General features: G+C 39.1%; 2 protein-coding genes across 3 annotated transcripts; both read right to left on the minus strand.

Moving 5' to 3' along the window:
* Positions 1–2,289: 2,289 nt before the first annotated feature.
* Positions 2,290–10,367, minus strand: LOC110059277 (neuropeptide FF receptor 1-like). 2 transcript variants are annotated; one of them, XM_089293563.1, is made up of 3 exons: positions 8,871–9,103; positions 8,687–8,726; positions 2,290–4,019 (listed from the first exon to the last, which is right to left on the minus strand). In XM_089293563.1, exon 3 carries the CDS (start codon positions 3,787–3,789, stop codon positions 2,671–2,673), a length of 1,119 nt encoding a protein of 372 aa, XP_089149689.1. In that variant the 5' UTR covers positions 3,790–4,019; positions 8,687–8,726; positions 8,871–9,103; the 3' UTR covers positions 2,290–2,670. The 2 variants fall into 2 exon arrangements, with proteins under 2 accessions (XP_089149689.1, XP_020621636.1); XM_020765977.2 differs by lacking the exons at positions 8,687–8,726; positions 8,871–9,103 and adding an exon at positions 9,943–10,367.
* Positions 10,368–11,887: 1,520 nt separating this feature from the next.
* On the minus strand, positions 11,888–18,074 carry LOC110059193 (neuropeptide FF receptor 2-like). Its single transcript, XM_089294632.1, has 2 exons — positions 17,843–18,074; positions 11,888–15,213 (listed from the first exon to the last, which is right to left on the minus strand). Exon 2 carries the CDS (start codon positions 15,137–15,139, stop codon positions 14,051–14,053), a length of 1,089 nt encoding a protein of 362 aa, XP_089150758.1. The 5' UTR covers positions 15,140–15,213; positions 17,843–18,074; the 3' UTR covers positions 11,888–14,050.
* Positions 18,075–18,718: the final 644 nt, after the last annotated feature.

An 18,718-nucleotide genomic window follows, 5' to 3' on the forward strand; every position in this document is an offset into this window, starting at 1 on the left:
ACACTACCCAAAGTCAAATGGGAAAGCAGAGTCTTCAGTGAAGACAGTTAAACTGCTATTTAAGAAAGCGGACCGAGATGGGAAAGATCCATGGCTATCGCTACTAGACTACAGGAACACACCTACTGAAGGTATAGGTTACAGCCCCGCCCAGAGGCTTATGTCGCGCCGAACACGAACTCTCTTACCAACAGCGTCAAGCCTTCTCCGTCCCAAAGTAAGCGCACATTCTACAGAGAAATTAGAGCGGAAAAGGCAAAAGGCGAAGTTCTACCATGACCGTCATGTGAAGCAGTTACCTGAATTAGAGATTGGACAAGAAGTCAGAAGTGCACCCCTGCGAAAGAACCAAACGTGGAAACCAGCTACTTGTGTCGAGAAACTGTCAGACAGGTCATATGTAGCCCAAGCAGGCAGTGAGACCCTCCGAAGAAACAGGCAGTTTCTGAGACCTGCAGCAGAATCCTCGACACCAGATAAGCAAAGCACCAAGGTTAGCTCACATGAGTCAGGAGTAAATCACAAGGAGATACCTTGAGTACCTGAGTTACCTGCTATACCTACTAGGCCTGACAAAGATTCCTTGAATGAAACTGTTGCTGAAGAGACTAATGTTCCATTGTTAGCACCTCAGAAGACAAGAACCCGGACTGTTCGTCCCCCTTCAAGATTTAAAGATTTTGACATGAAGCGTTAAGCAAAGGCTAGACCTTGAACACTTTAAGTTTGTTTTAGCAAGCTCGGATAAACTGATTTAGTTTGACATAGAACACTTTCAGAAACAAAGTGGATTTGTGTAAGTTTGTTTTAGGCTAGTTTTTGCCAGATATTTGTTTATTAGTTTTTCTTTTTTTAAAGAAAGGGAGATGTTACGTATATGGTTTGTCTTACCATATTTGGAGTAAACATGTGCGTTCTAGTTCTATGTAGCTTACATGAAGTACGCATTAAACGAGTTGAGTTGCATTGCAAATGGCGTCTTGTCGTGCCATCCGTAACAGCCTGTATCACGATGTGCTTTGTGTGCTTGTCACTTTGTAAATAATTTAAACGCGTAAAAAAGTTGGTAGTCTAGAGGAATTTGGATTGCCTTGTGCTTGCTACTAATATACATATCTTTTAATTGTTTATCTTCAGTTGTTAGACAGTGAACAAGATTACAACATCATCCTCCCTAAAGGAAAATGATCATGACGGCTGAAAGTCGACCATAATTTACCAACACCTGCATTAATTTCCTATCTCCACGACCTGCTCTCGTCTGGCCTTGTAGCACAGTCGGTAAAACAAAGATGAGCTGCCACACCGACAGCACCAACAGCTGCCACGAGTCAGCATGCTACCACGAGTCAGTATGGCTAAGATCTAAGAGCAGCTAGCTTCCTCAAATACATACTGAACGTTTTAAAAAATAGTTTTAAACAACAGGTTGTGTTTCGAATATAAATAAGCAATTTAGTTGTACCTTTTTATCATCAGTTTTACCCGTTTTGAATTTGTAAAGCGCTTTTTGGATAAATTCTTAGTCATTTTATCTTTTATTAATTGTAACACTTAATATGTATTTTTCTCCTGATTTTTATCAAATGAAGAAAGACATTATTTAATTATTTATTTTAATCCGAAGTCGTATTGAAGTTTGAATCCTGCCAAGGTCAAATATTTCTCAGTTTGTATCTTGTGGTCCTCCATTTCCATTTTCGGGGGTAGCACTCAGAGAAAAATTATTGGGTTGTTTTACTCTGAGTAACTCTGTGCTTTCCATCTTCTATTCCAGTGCTGACTAGCGCAACTTTGTGATCATTATGGTGCAGTTAAGCAAAAATCAGAGATTTTCTACTTTCTGTCCTTTTAAACCTTTTTCCCATCGTAACTTCTGATTGGGCAACTGGCCGTTTTCCACCTAGCTGACGTTATATGTATTTAAAATTCAAAAGAAAAAATATACATGTGTGTGTTTCGCTCATAAGTTGATCGTATTTGCATCTGCAAATACGACACGTGTAATGTTATTTCTTGAACCTTGTTATATCATATTGTTAGAATTCTCCACAACAGGGAGTTCACATCACATGTAACAACAGCAGGTAATTAACAATGGAATTGGGGGCATGGGAAAGAAATGCATTTGTTTTCTACCAGGAAACCGGTAGATATTATTTCCCTCGGATCTCAAAGTTTCCCTCAGCTTCGTCCCGAGAACCTGTCATAAAGTGCTAAATTTAAATTTACTAAGTTCGGTGATCCTGGCGAGTTGAATCTGAGAAGATAGATAATCTTAAACAAGACTAAGGCATAGTAAATAGCGTTTATTAAGAAGGCATTTGCAATTATTTCACTTTCATAAGTTGAGCACTTTCACAACACCTAAAACACCTAATGTTTACCCTGTTAAAATAATTCAATCCCGCGATATTTCGAACTCTTAAGGGAAACTATTAATAGTTCGAGACAGTCTGGGTTGTAGACAACGGATAGTAAATGACTGGAAAAGCCAGTACCAAGGAAAACGATCTGAGTTCAAGATAACCGCGCTTGAGATGACGAAGTTCAAATGTAGCCACATGGTCCAAAGCATTATACCGGCGCGCTCTAAGAACGTAGCTATTAAATTGCTAAGATTACTGACTTTTGTGTGCTATTTACAGACAGTACTTTGCAAAGGAACTATCAAATAACAGTCTCTTTGGCGTCAACCACTAATATCTCGCCATATTCCACAGCCTGTACGGATTTTTTGTCATTTCCGGTCAGACTGCGTAACCGGGTCCTGGTGTAGGTTATCGTGGTTTCCGCCATGCTTTGAAAAATCTTTGGATCGCAGGTGAAATACAGTTTGAATTCTTCCCTGAAATTCTCGTGGCAAATTGTGTACGCCAGGGGATTTGCCGCACTGTTGGCGAACAAAATGATGTTAGTAAAAGCAACCATATCCCAGAAGTGAGGGTAGTTTTGCCCATTGCCGAAATCCAGCCAAAGCCACATCACGTTATTGGGCAGAACACAAATGGCAAAGAGGAGAGTGACGACAATGAGCATGCGCACAACTTTGCGAGCCTCGTTTCGGTGTGCATTGTGTAGAACGGCATTTACCGCCAAAGCGTTTTTCACGCTTGAACAGGCCCTTAGCTCCAAACCAATTTTTAGATACGCAAGTGTGATCACGGTCAAAGGCAAAAAATATTGCAAGACAAAAAGCGATGCAGTGTAGGTTTTTCTGTAGCCAATTCCAGGCCAATATTCTCTGCATTCCATGGTAGCCTTATCCAGGTTTAAGACCATGACATAAGGTGCCGTCAGTAGAATACACACGGTCCAGATGATGATTATAACAACCATGGCGTGCTTTTTCGTCATCTGCTTTCGCAGAGGATAAACGATTGCCCAGAACCTATTGAGGCTCACTGCAGTTAGCGTAAAGATAGAAGAGAACATGGCCACGGTCTGAAGCGGGTATAAGACCTTGCAGAAGAACCGTCCGTAAGGCCATCTGTAGTGATTCTCTTGCACGGGAATATCGAACGGAATACAGATGCAAGTGATGGCGAGATCCGACGCTGCGAGGTTCAACACGAAGAAATTCGTGACGGTTCGCATTCTCCGACGTCTTGCGATCACCACGCAAACCAAAGTGTTACCGATGACACTTATAAGGAAGATGACAGCGTAGAATGACAGCTTTATTGCCTTGAAAGCGGGAGTTTCGCCAGAAGTCGCCACTGATGCGTTGTCGCCGTTAGCTGGTTTAAAATAAGAGCTGCTGTTGATCGTAGATGCGTTATTTTCCATATCGCCGAGCCCTTGAATGCTCGGAGTCAACGCCTGAACCGTTAAGCTATGGGATTGTTTAGGACTGTTAATGTCTGATCTCTCCTCCTTTTTCCAAGAAGGCTTATACGACTCTGTGCAGTGACAAAGGTCTGGAGTCTTGAGAAAAATTTAGAATTTCCGCAATGAAGAGTTCCGTTCAAATTCGCGCCAAAGGCCACCTCGACGAGCTGATCAAGGTTGCGTGGCACCTGTAAATTTATAGAGAAAACAAAAGAGAAAATCATCAAAATTATTCATCATCTGAAGAACACATGCAGATTGGCACATTGTGTGCTGCTTGGTTTTTCTATACCATCGCAATAATGAACAAAATGTTACCATTAATAATGAATGTTAAATCGAGACAAAAACCACACAACTCACGTACACATAGCTATTAAGAGTCACACAAACGAGAAACTATTGTTTTGACAGGGAAACCAGGTGTTAAGTATAGATAATAAATCAATTCTGACGTTCTTCTTTACTTCCTGAGGTGAAAATGTCTAGAAAGCAGGAAGCAGTATTTTGTTACAAGTTAATAATTCCAGAGAAAGAAGAGTAGTTTTAATTTTTAATACTCGCATGTAGGTAAAGTTAATTAAAATAATTAATATCAACCGGCAGACAGATTGAGATAAACAATATGGCTATTTTCAACCATTTGTTTTCAAATTAGTCTCATTACTAACTGTGCCAAACAGCTCAACATATGTACGTTTTAAATAGAAATTTATATTTAAATATAGCTTTGAACGCTACGAACAATATTATAAACTGAAATCGTGTTATATCTCACAACTGTGTTCAGGTTTTCTTTAATGGCTACTGCTAAAAGTTCTGATGACAACAAGGGATCAAAAAATGCATTACTGCACGGGTATGAATGTATAGATTAATTTCAAACTATTTCCCGCGAAACGTCATAACATGACCTTGAACGGGTATTAAAAATACTTGTTGGATCAAAACAAAACAAAATGAATGTGATATTTAAAATGAGCCGAAATTGATTGAAGTCAGTGAAAGAATCTGCTGGAATCCATTTAGGACGCGAAACCTCATAAATTGTCGCTGAACACTTCAACTGCGTGTTTGATAAAACTGGAAATTATGAGAAGAAAAGAAAGTTTCGAAACTAAGCGTTACATTCCATTTTGACGAACAGAAAGGTCCTATTGGAATCGCGTACCTTTGCTCCGAAATACATTTCATTTTCAATCTGGTTTGCTAAGGGAGGGGGTGGACTGATGAATTTAGGGAGGGGAGGCATACTAAAAAATATGGTTTCAAGGCGGAGAGGGCCTAAAAATATGATGTTAAAAAATTAGCATTATGTGTATTTCCGCCATCTACAATATTGCAATATATTCTGCCAGAGTGCCTAACGCCCTGTCCTCACTTGCGACGCAAGCATATGCATAAGCATTTCCATAACATGTGCCTTCTTCTTTTGCTTATGCTTATGTCGGTGTTACAGTGAGGACATTTTGGCATAACTGATAAAGTGCTCGCTGATTGGCTGAAAGTCTTTCGCTTATGCTTATGCTCCTGCTTATGCTTATTCCATCATGTCATAACTGGACACAATAACGACAGAGCAGAAGAAGAACGCAAGGTTTTGATATTCTTACGCTCATACTTATGTCCGGCCGTCCTCAGTAGCGCATAACACCTTAATTTACAGCGGCTGTAAACTAAAGCAATTAATTATGCTTATGCCCTGGTTATGCTTATGCTTGCGTCGCTAGTGCCGTGGTCTGGGCTAAATGTACATTGGAATCACGATTTTTCGAACCTTCAAGGGAAACGAAAATTTGTTCGCAAAATCCGATAGTTCGAGAAATCGGGGGTAAAATTACAGCGTTTGGCTGAGGAGGAGAAACGACTTTTGGTTCGAGTTTATCGGCAGGTTCGAAAACCTGAGGGTTCGAGAAATCGGGATTCCCATGTATAACCTGGCGCTCGTGATACATGTAATTGATAACATCGTTTCGTTATGCACCATTCATAAACAACTGTCGACAACTGAATAAAATTGCAAACACAACTGTCAACATTCAAGTTTCATAGGCATCAACTGATAGGCGAGGAAGCTAATTCAAAGAGAACTACGCAAAATGTAATCTTAGTATTAGAATTTCTATCAGACAACATCGTATTTTTCTATATGCACTCGCATGGCCCTCTTAGATGCCCCATCGAAGAAGAAGATTAAATTACACTCAGACTACCGTCTGTTGTTTGAAAGGTGGATAAAGCTTATGTGCGGGCTTATACCCACTGGGTAAATCACTATCAAGCGGATAGCGTGGTTTGTTTTGTTAACACGCACTTATCCACTGAATAGCGTTACTGATCCAGCCTTCCAACGACTGGGACCAGATCTCTACATGCAGGATTCTCACGATCAAGGAACTCACGATCAAGGAAATCAAATAATGAAACATCATGCCATCTAACAAGAAAAAAGTAGTACTTTGCCAAGATTCCCGAAACTAAGTGATATGCCAAAAGTTGTGTGGCTTAGCTCCACCTACATTTTTAAGTATCCGAAGCACGAAAAATGTTCCGCGACTTGATAACCTAAAATGAAGCAGCATAAAAAAGAAATAAGAAATGAAATTCATTGCTCAAAGTTATAACAACTTCCGTAGCAACTTCATAAGCCAGTGAAATAAACTTTGGGTTTAGTGTCGATTTGCGCTTACTATTTGGTATGCAGATTACCTAAGAACATTGGCATTCAGTCAGAATCAACCCTATTAGTGGCAAACCCTATTACTGGCAATGTGATCTTTTTGATGATAGCGTTCTAATACATGTCTGTCAATTTATGTGTCGATGAGCGCTCAATTTTAAGACATGTAAAGGCAGTTGCCGAAGATTATATGGAGATATAAAAAATAATTTTTACACCCTGGTTTAAGCTGACTGCCTCAGATTTATTCACTGTGGTTCAAGCTGACTGCGTCATATTTATTTGCTGCCGGAGGCTCGATATTACAAATACATGTGTTATCCCAAAAATAGCCACATCCAGGCGTTCAGTTGTTGGGGCGCAGCGCGAAAAACAGCGCGCGAAAAAATAACATTTTGCGCGTTTCGCCCCAACTAACTGAACGCCTGGAAGAGGCTACCCCGAAAAATCAAAGCATAACTAAAGCGTGATGACAAAACGAGAATGAATGAAGGCGACTCCTGTCCAGAGATAAGCCATTATTAACACCAGAGTGAATCAAAGTATGTACTGGCCAGCACCCTGCTCAGCAGCCCTCTTTCAAGAGGTTGATGAAAACGAATGAAGTAAAATAAATTGTATCTATACCGTACATTAAACTGATAAACTTATGCGAGGTCTTTGACAATGATCACTTGATCAACGTAACCAGCTGTTAGCGCAGATCAACAAAGTTTAGATCATTTTAGAATAGATTGCCTTCAGATATTTCACCTGTTTTTAAAAGGAAAGAATCTTCAGTTATAAAGAACGTTTGTAGGACTCAAACATGCAGCACTGAAAAATTTATGAGTAATTGCCGATATGTGATAGTCTTCGTTCGCGAAGGAGGCGAAAGCCAAAGAGAAGTTATGTAATCTCAAGGATTTTTTTTGTTGTTAATTATCTTGTTGCACCTGGTGAGATAGCCATGTTAGAAGTCACTGACTTTCGATCGATTGCCGGCAGAACACAACCAGCCGTTTGTTTAGATATAGTAAAATTTCCAGACTGCTCAGAATCGACTGGGGTGGTAGTCTCCTTAGTCGAGCACGCGCCTGAATTCCTTTGGTAAGTCCTAGGTACGTGACTCAAAAGCATATTCCACATAGTTTCTCTGAGCAATAAAATTGCATGTTTAGGGATAGTTACTGCCTCAAGCTACAGATGGCGAGAAAAACATGATCACCTCATGGCGCTCAGAAAATTTAAACCATACCCCTTTTAACCAGTTCTTTACATATTTCGATGTGTATTGTCAGCCATGCTTTCAGTGGCAAAAAAATACGCTATTCCGTTCCGATCTAAACCGCGTCCAACTTAAAGTACTTAGAAAAAGGAAATGAGTCGAGAGAACTTAGCGGGGACCATAATTAAATGCACTTGAATTTGACGCCATGAAAGAAAGAGTTATTTGTGGGAAGGCGAGCAAATATTTATATGGAGATGTAAAGTGTTAGTGCCAAGGGCCTAAATTGAAAAATAATGGAATCATCACAGCTGGTTTTTGCTCCGGTTCGTTGAGCAATTGCTAGATTTTCTATAATCAAGCTTAGCGTTAACCAAGGAGAGGTTTTCAGTAAGGAAACTCAACAAAATATATCTCTTCTACATATACAATCTTCACCATTTGTTGAGTAGCATGCTTTAGACTAGGCGAAACTATATGCTGGCCAAAGTGCCCACTTTATTTTTGCCATTGAAATACGTCACTCCATAGAATTTGCTTTTCAGTTTGACCGGGAGGTGCTGGGTGTTGCTTTGAGTATCAAAAGCTTGCCAATTAAATCGTTTATCCCGACAATAATCTATAGTTCTGCTGAATAAACGTTGTGGGGTCGTTACATAACGCAGTTCATGATGCAAATCAGTAAGTAATTTTTGTTATCGCCGTTTGGAAATCGCCTATGATTGCAAAAACGTGGTTTGCACCTGAAGCATTGTCCCTCTGAGCAGGAATTGCTTATTTGCGCTGGACTTGAGCAGAAATTTAGCCTTAGAAAGCAAATTTATAACTCACTGAAAGGCAATTGCAAGCCCTTTGAACTCGTCTGCCTAGCAAGCTGTCTCGGTTATGTTAATCAAAAACAGTTACTCACCCGAACTGGAAGAGGTAGCAAAGCAAGATATATTTTTTTTCTTTTTTCGGTTACTTACCGGTAAACAATGGTCCCGTGTGGTTCTTAGAGGCGTTAAACTGCAACAAAAGGTAGCGTATTCGAGTTGAAAGTCATGGTATTCATTGGGCGTCTAAAATGCCTTATGTTTTGACGTGACTGAAATAGCTGAACTCTCGACCAACTTTGAAGTTGTTGAAAAACGAATGCCATTTGATACGTACCCCATTTATATCGACGTCCATTATCAAGAGATCTGTGATAGAGGAAAACAAGATTGTGGTGGATACGTGATAATTTGGTTCGGAACTTAATTTCACGGGAATGTGGGCCCGAGAGCTTTGGCCACCTATCGTCATTTCGAGTGATTCCTGCGTTCATTTTACGATGTACAAAGTTCTGCTTGTGAATGCGTCATTGAGAATAATTATAATATGAAAATTGATTTTTGAAGAGTAGGTTGTGTTTACAAATACATTAAATGGAACAAGATCCCGTTTACACATGCAAGCTTCGTTGCTATTGTTGAACTGTTGGTTGATGTCTTTGGCTAATCCACAAGTGCCTGTGGGTTATGACGTCATTACATTGAAAGTAATTTTGGACGTCTTGTTTCAATTACTCAGCACTGAATTGGTATGCACAGGAATTTTACGAGTCAAGCATGTATTTATGACAAAAATCTATTTTCTTCTTTTTATTTAAGCAATTTGAATAGCATCTATCTGGGCGAAAAAGGTCACTGTAGACCTGTAACCGACTGCCAGGTAAATAAATCGTGAATTTTACCTATCATGCTCGTCTACTTTGAGTTCCGGGCCGGTGTGGTTTCACTTGTATCAGCGGATATATAATGTTATTTTTCTGCTTGATAATATCTAGTTAATTAGTAGGGATAACATGAAAATGGAGAGATCTTTTATTTGTTTCTAAAAAAAGAAACCCTTTAAGTAGGAATAACAACACTATCAAGATAGGGTATTTGTTTTGGCAATAATTATACAAATAAAAAGGCAATCAAGAACAATATGCACAAAGGGTAGAAAATATCACAAAACAGCAATACACACTTTCTTTCAATCGTGGTTCTAGTGATTTTCTTTAGTACGGGCGTGTAGCAGCACATTCCATGTTACATTGTCAGACAGAAAATACAAAATTACCCGCTGGTTCATACATGACTTAGGGTTACTGTGCATGTTTTTGATTAGATATGTCTTATATGTTCTTATAATATTCTCCGTGATTAATGTGCTAAAACTTTCAAGGTAGACTTTGTAAAAAAAATATTCTAACCTTTATTCCTTTCAGTTCGCCCTGTCGCTTCCTTTGAGGCGGACTTGCGCTCGCAAACTCGACGAATAACTGCCAAAGCTAAGTTCGACCTTGGCCAAACCTACACCAGACCAGTCTGCTAAAGCCTTGATGAGTATCTTTCATGATCATGATTAATTTGCAATCAACGGAATCCCTAAGTACAATCAAGTGAAGTGGTATCGAGTAAAACCGCTCAAGTCGTCAAGCTAAGTCGTTATTTCAAGTTAGTCCACTGGATTCATACTCCGCTAAAATAACACACAACTGCGAGACTCCGTGAAATTCGATGAAAAGTTTGCAAAGCTCGTGGTTTGTCAAGGTCAATTCGCTACCCCTTTAGTACAATGCAATCTGATCATACTGTAGAAGATATCTTTGCCCTTTAGAATATCATTTCACGCAATTGCAATACTGAAGACCGGTAGCTGTAACTTTACGCGCTCAAATTGGACTTCCCGTTATCCTTTTCGCTCCCGATTGAAAGAGAAAAAGCCCAGAAGGGATGAGAAAAGAAGATCACGCTGAATTCCATGGATGAGAAATAATGATAACAACTGACGGAACTAAGGCCAAAGTTTATTATATATAGCTGATATTTCATTTGCTCCTGTGGCATAAATCGACAAGAGTTTCTTTGAATTCTCATCTTCCTTAGTCCGATTCAAGTCTCGTTGCTCAAGTTGTGGCGTGCCAATGGCTGAACGAGGAAGCCTTCCTTGTTGCAATCTTGTTCGTTCAAGCAACTTACAATCGCTAAGGAAGAAGCTTGACAAAGATAACGTTTTTCTGTGTACTAATTTACCTTCAATCATGATCACTGACAAACACCCGATGCTTGTCCAATTTATGTCGCATTACTTGCAATCTCTCCCACAAAGTCTTCTTTTTTGGCATTATCTTCTTCAGGCTAATATTTTGTTCATAGGTGAAAGGACAGGTTAATACTGTTTTCTTTGTACCCAATAAAAACATATCAGCAGTCATTACAAGCAATAATTATATTTGCATATGACAAGGTCGGTTTTCTTTATACACTAATATCATTTTCAATTTAGTTAACAGGTTTTCGTTTATCATGATTGGCTAATACCGTTTATTTCAAGTACCGAGGTAAATATACTCTTGGTTCCCAGGATATTTAGCATACTACCAAAAATGTAAACTCTTCCTTTTTCAAGCTAAATGTCTTTTTTTCACACCTGTCCACCATATCGATGATTAAACCATAGTCCCTTTTAGAAAAAGTCTGAACAATAATGCGAAATGTCTATTCAAATACCCCTCAAGGGAGAAGGCTCCAAAGGACCGCATTAAAGATTGCTTTTAGACAACGATCATGAAACACAAAACTCTCATAAACCCAAAGCTTTAGAATGTTCATTTCAAAGTCTAACTTCTCTTATCATTTATATGTTCAAGAACACGGCATTATTTAATATTAATACTACTACTTGTACTTCTAGTTTAGACGCGATACAGCTAGTCCATGTTACTTAAGACTCAATTTTGGCCACTTCATACATGTAGCTTTGCATTCAACATCACGTCGGCAACCAAAGACACAATTACTTAAGCTTCACAGTCCTACCTTTTCTCTGCAACTTAACCGTTGTGGATTACATCGACGCGCTCTTAAACCTTCCTTTGACGATTCTCTTGCAGATTCGTGGCGTAACAATATCCCTGCCGTCTTATCTTTTAAACACTTTAAATTGACACAGGTGATTGCGCATGTCTTGTGAAACTTCATATCAATTATGTCAATTCAATTATCATCTTGTAAGAGTTTACTAATTTGTACCTTATGAAAGAGTGGGTTGTTATGACTACAAAGGTAACACAGTTACATGTACTTCTAGACGACAAAGATGTTTCTTCGTTATAAGTAAAAAAAATGGAAATAATAGAGAAAGAAAATGCTATATTTTCAGAGCTGCCTCTTTAAATTTTAATATTACTTAAAGACTTTTTTCTACCCTCAAAAGAGACCGACATAATACTATATTTACAGAGATGTCTCTATGCTTTTTAACAACTCTTTTTTTTTTTTTACTTCAAGAAGAGCGACAGAATACTATATTTACAGAGTTGCCGCTTTGAATTTTAATTTTCCGTTAAAACGCGGATGCATTAAAAAGAGAAACTACACAATTTTGAGCAAATTAGCCTGAATGTCCGCCTGCAGGTGAGTGATGAAACGAAAAAGCTTCTAAAAACGTGGCGCATCTAGCCCTTTATCCTCATTCATGTCGGGTAGCACACAAAATTTACTAATTAATTGCCACAGCGATAGTAAACACAACAATGATCTGAGCCCACAATTGTTGTTCCTTGCACGGAAGATTTCATTTAAATGCTAAATTTGGCTAAGTGACAGTCTAGTTCCATCGGTTTAGCTTAAATATTTATGTTCCGAAAGACGTTCATCTCATGCCGAAAGGGTTGAAATGTATTTCCCCATTCGCAGTGTCTAATTACTCTAATCTTAAAAAAAAAAAGACTGAAGTTATAAGTTTATAGTATCTTGCTCTTCTCGACAAGCTGTCTGAACTGGATGGCTTGTGGAAATTTTTTCCCGTATTTGTCTTTTGGTATTTCCTCAGAAGCACAATAGGCTTGATAAGTCGACACGCTCTCCATTTCCTTCTATGAACCATATCTCATTCCGCGTATGTGGTGAGCACGCTACTGACTCACTGGTTGTCAGAATTCCTTTCAGGTTGAAACTGATTTTTAGTAAGGCTACGCGGTCGGCTTCGTTATTCGACCACAATACATAAACTAATAAAAGAGAGAAAAAAATTAAAAAAATTAATAGTCATCGTTAACTAAAAGACGGCTTTGTTGATATGAAAACACAATTTGTAAACACCTGTCATTATCAGTAACGTGCATATAGTTAATATCGCAATTTCTTCAAAACATTAAAAACGGTAAAACGCTTTAAAATCATGTGTAAACAATATATATATATATATTTATCACATACGGGACAAAAATTACTGAATGCTGATTGGCTGAGACAGAGGGCATTTTTATTCCTCGATCACGAGGGCACAAAGAGGGCATGATTACTTGATGCTGATTGGCTGAGCGCGCCTGCATCAAGTTGGTTTCTCGCTTCAAACGGATTTTGAAAAGGAATTAATATTTCAGAAACGTATCGCTTCTGAGGGGGTTTATTTCATCATAAGGAGAAAGAACATCGACATGCAGCAAAGCGCAGTCTTTTGGTGGAAAAGCAAAGGATTTTCCATCCAAAAAATGCATGGATTCCCAGCCTGAGTTGGGATGGCCGGTGTCGCACGAAGCATAGGGTTACAGAGCTTCACGACCGCCAAACTGAACGTTAATTTCTTCGTTTCGCTTCGGGTTGCCTCATTAGTATCACAGGTTGCCTTACTGGCGCAAAAAACAGCGTAAATTTTGCTGGTAAGTTAAGTCGCAGTGGAAAGGCGATTGAGTTTTGGATTCAAGAAGTTGTTAGACCTCGTTTGGACACTTGTTTACGTCTTTCATCGATCGATGAAGAAGTTTCACGCCGTTGCAAGCTTCGCAAAAGAGGTGAATAAAATTAGATTGCTTAAAGTTTTATTTGAAAAGAAATTGCTTGGAGTGAATTGAACTTGCTGTGTTTTGCTTACTATAATAGAAGGCTTCTCCCGTTCTACTGCTAGCCTGTTCTTTATGAAAACCGGCGAACCTGTTTACGTAACGGCAAGACCTTGAAAGTTTTCCTTTGAACAGAATTTTGCCCTTTTATGTGATAAACAAGTAAACGCCAGTACCCTCGGGCAATTAAGGATTAATTTCATTGGTATTTTCAAAGTTTTTTCAATGTCTTCGTCGCTTTGCGACTCGGGCAATTTTGTGAAAACATTGAAAATACGCGTGAAATTAATCCTTAATTGCCCAAGGGCCCATGCGATTACATAGACTTACAACTCAAACGAAAGTCCTATAACTTTTATAGCACTTCTTCCCTCGACAGTCATGAAATGCCAATAGATTATGTTAAATATATTTTACAAATGTGAAAATTTCAGATCAGGGTGAACGAAAAGGGAAGAAAAAGGCCCTTTTATGTTCATAACAGAGTAGAACTCATTTTAGCCCTTCGACTTTTCTTTTGGCTTGTAGCATTGTCCACAAGTTCTATTTGAACCCAAGTAGAACTTCTGGAGATCTTGCAAAATATCTTGGACAGATGATCTTTGAACGCATTGCGATAGCTTTCGTTCAGGATCGTATAGCAAATTGGATTGGCTGCGCTGTTTGCAAACGTTATTATGTTGGAGAATGCGACAAGTTCCCAGAATTTATCGTATTGAGCAGCGTTGCCAAAGTCCAGCCAAAGCCACATAACGTTGGTTGGCAAAACACACACTGCAAACATCAGCGTTACTACTTTAAGCATGCGCACTACTTTCTTCTCCTCGTTCGCTTGGAGATCCTGCAGGTAGCCGTTCCCGTTTTTTGTGCGCCGTGCAAGCTCCCATCCAATGCTGACGTATGCGCCCGCAATGACAGTTAGTGGAAGCAAGTACTGGAACACGAACAGGGAAGCTGTATAGGTTTTTCTTGCACTTTTGCTCGACCAGTCCTCTTCGCACATGTCTGTTTCACCGTCCTTTTTCAAGACGCTCATGTACGGTGTGACCGAAATCAGCGACGCAATCCATATTCCGAAGATGATCCATTTGGCGTTTTTGATGGTAAGCTGCTGACGAAGTGGGCGGTTTATTGCCCAGTAACGCGATAAGCTGACAGCCGTTAGGGTGTATATGGATGCAAAAAGTGCCAACGTCTGCAGTGGGTATATAACTTTACACAGCAGCGCCCCATATGGCCATTTGCGGTTCATTTCTTGCACGGGAATATCGAACGGAATACAGATGCAATTCAAAGCCAAGTCCGCAATGGCTAGGTTCAATATGAAGTAGTTTGTGACCGTCTTCATCTTTTTCCTTCGTAAAATAACTGTGCAGACAAGAGAATTACCGACTGCACTTGCAAAGAAGATAATTGCGTAGAGAGTTAGTTTGAGCGCTCTCAAATCAAATGTCACTGATTCGGAATGCTGCATTGCCACCGTGTTGGAGTTTGTAGAAATTGAAGAATTTTCGGCAAGGAATCCTCCCTGTACAACAGACTCATTAAATTTCGTTTTCATCATTTGCTTATTTAGTTAGGTCGTGAACATCGATCGCACAAGGGTTAAATGAAAAACGTACAATTCCGAAAGACCACCTGGAAGCCAAAGAAAAACAAATATGTAAATAAAATAAAGTAAATAGGTGCTAGCCGCTAGTAGTTTGATTGTGATTGAAATAATTTTTATTTTTTTCTGTATAATATTCTCTGTATCATTAAATTTCCTATTCAGTGCCTTTTAAACCTTTTTCATCGTTTATTTGTATATTTCTTTGTCGTTCCCTTGTAAAGTGTCTATATCTTACTTTGAATGACATGTCATGAAAAGCTCCCAGCGACTAGCTATATGCGATAGGCGGGCAATTGGTAGTCTGGTTCCAATGATTTACTTTAAATATTTATATTCCAAAAGACAGTCCCATGTCACAAGCGTTGGCATATGTGTACAATTCCGCAGAGACAGTGTTTAATTATTTTCTTCGAAAGCATGTACGAAATAATTTCATAGCATCTCGCTTTTCGGAAGGGCTACCTGAATTGGCTTACTTGTAAAAAGCTTTTCCTCATCTTTTGTTATCTTCCCAAGTATTAATCCTTAGTCAGTACTATTCTTATTTCATTCTAGAAGCCATCTTTCTATTTAGTTTGTGTTAAGCACGCTATGACACTCGCTGGTTGTCAGAATTCCTTCCAAGACAAACTTGATTTTTAGTTAACCAACCCGGTTGGTTTTCGTTAGTCGACATACAGACGTACACCAAGCAAACAGTTAAACAGCGAAAAGGGGAAAAAAGCAATTAATGTTATTTGAAGGATGGATTCGTTTTCATGAAAATGCAAATTGTAAACACCTGTTCCCATGCAATAATGTGCATGCATGTAATCAACATCAGTTTTAGTTCCCCAAAACATTAAAGAGTTAAACATTTTACAATCATGATTACTACTCAAATTTACAATGAAAGGGGTCTGAAGCCTACAAATAAAAAAGATGTCGAGGCCTTTTATTATTTTCTACTCGTAAGGCGCATTTCTCTCGTTTTCTAAGCGACAGCGGATGTTACGCTGGGCCGATTGCTGGTACTTCATCTTTCGCGGAAAAAAGAATAGACGACAGGCAAACAATGGAAACGGATGTTAAATGAATATTCTGGAGAAAAACATCGCAGGTAACCAAACCAGCCTCACTAACTCGCTCCCATCCAGTGGCGGATCCAGACCTTGAGCTAAGTGGGGAATGGAGTGTTTTGCTTGCCCTGCCGGCTTTTCTTCCTCCTGTGATTTTTTTTCTTTTTTTATCCAAAGTAAAGGGGGGCGGAGGAGGCGGGCCCCCGGGTTCCCTCCTCTAGATCCACTGCTACTGCTATCGAGGTTCAGATGCGATGCTCATAGACACAGAGACAGCTTGGGTAGGCTGGAAGCGAAACAACCGTCTGACAGCAGTCAATGTAGAGAATTGTCATGGATAGTGATTATTATTATTATTATTAATATTATTATCAATGCTAGTATAAAAGACCAAATTAAATGCATGCCGGGTGGAGGCAATGATCGCTGTGTTTTCTTAACTAGCCGAAATAGCAATGAATACGCATAAGCTGCTTTACATGAACATCTGTACTGATGTCTCTTATACTCGCTTTGGTGAGTATCCCCGCGATTAATCAAATTCTATAAATATATATTATTGTTAGAGGCATCTCTATTCCTATGCCCGACACGCCGAACAAAATGCTGTAAAACTATAAAAGATAAAGGACAAATGAGGCATTGAATGATACAGGAAAACACCTGAAACAGATATTAAGAATCCGGGGGGACCCACTTATCCGACAGCTCCTTCCCGTGATAGCGTAAAGAGGAATACCGACATTGCAAATAAAACATGCATGTAGATGATTAAATTTATTTCATGTCTGATAGTAATCATAATCATAATCATAATCATAATCATAATCATAGTCACGAATATTTATACAGGATAGCCCTTCAGTGCAAGAGTACTGTTATCAAAGGGGTCTTGTCTAAATAACATAATATAAGGATAAAAACTAAAATAAGAAAAGAATGACTTCATAACTTATTAACTACAATATACAAAAAATTGATCTAAAGACTCCCTAAATAGTACCCTAATGCTAATTTGGTTGACTTGTAAAGGTAAAGAATTAAAAACTGAAGCGCCTAAAAAAGAACTGCGCCAGAAGCGACTGTATTCATTCCTAGAGCACGTACACAGGCTAAACCTAACGAACACCCAACCAGGCGCAAGGAAACAGATCATAGGACACGACAGAGGGTGACACCTGCTAAACGTAAATACCGTAGTTTCTCCCTCAAGCGTTGCCTTTCAGTTCGAAATTAACCGACTCATTCAACCATTCTTAAGAAAGCAATCATAACTGATAAACTTAGAGAAAGCGGAAATACTTCACTTGTCGAACCAAAAGTAAGATTATACAAAAATGAGGTTTGTTCGGTCACATCGATCGAAAAGAAACGAGTACCTAAAATAAAAATATGCGAATAAGAGAAAAAATATGGTATTAAAAGAACGAATGGAGCATCGGCCATGAGCTTACAAGCGAACTTAATGATATCTCATGTAAAATAACGAAGTGGCCGGAAAGAAAATTACAACTCCCGTTGTATACAGAAAAAGTAACAACTAGTTGAAGACTCCATGCTGCAAAATGTCTGGCTTAACAAAGTAATTTATACTTACAGTCTGTATGTTTGTGAGGCGTAACGACTGGAGGTAACTGCAAAGTGGTAAAACACTTAAAACCAAACATGAAGACGTTTACTTGAAAACAGGAACACAGATTATATAAAGATTGGCTAAGACAAAGTCTTAGCGACTGACTTGTGTTAGCATGTAATGTGATCGCAAAAAGTTAAAACGCTGTGAGGTGACAAGCTGTACAGCCAGGAACTGCCAACTGTTTGATATGCTTCATGTTAGAACTTCCAATTGTCAACGAATCTATTATTACATGTACTTAACAGCTGCAAAAGCGTACGCGACAATGTCGAAAAGTATTATGGGTAATGGCTGCCAACGGTTGCTTGATTGAAGCTAAAGGCATTTCACCATGACAGAGGGACACAGCACAAGCACGTATATTTATGCTTTTTCTTCCTGAAGCTCAAACAACGAATGCAAAACTATTACTACCCATAATTGGCATAATATTAATCGGTATTGTCGCATTCGCTTTTACGCTTGTGTCGGAACAACCTTTGTCGAAACAGCTGTATAAAACAAGAAGTTATTTTTAGTCTCAGTGCCATGATCGCGCAACCAATGCCCAATTAACGGTCATCGGATCGCGTCCGTCTAAATCCAAAATTGAAAATTTAGAGAGTTAAGAGAGAGAGAGAGAGAAAAGAAAAAACAAACAGTTTGTTTTGGACTACCGCACTGTGAGCACTGGAAATAGTTTTCAAAGCGCTGGGCCGGAAAATTGTACGTGCTTCTCCGAAGTTAAAATAGATGTCGTGCCATTTCCCTGCATGAATGATTAACTGAAAGCGCCAGGACTCGCATTTATTAACCCGCTTGAAAGTCGTTTCTCGGAAAGTGCCGAACGGATTAAAG

The sequence above is a fragment of the Orbicella faveolata genome, unplaced genomic scaffold, assembly GCF_042242905.1.
Source record: "Orbicella faveolata isolate gen_17 unplaced genomic scaffold, um_ofav_v1 contig_25, whole genome shotgun sequence".
Lineage (NCBI taxonomy): Eukaryota > Metazoa > Cnidaria > Anthozoa > Scleractinia > Merulinidae > Orbicella > Orbicella faveolata.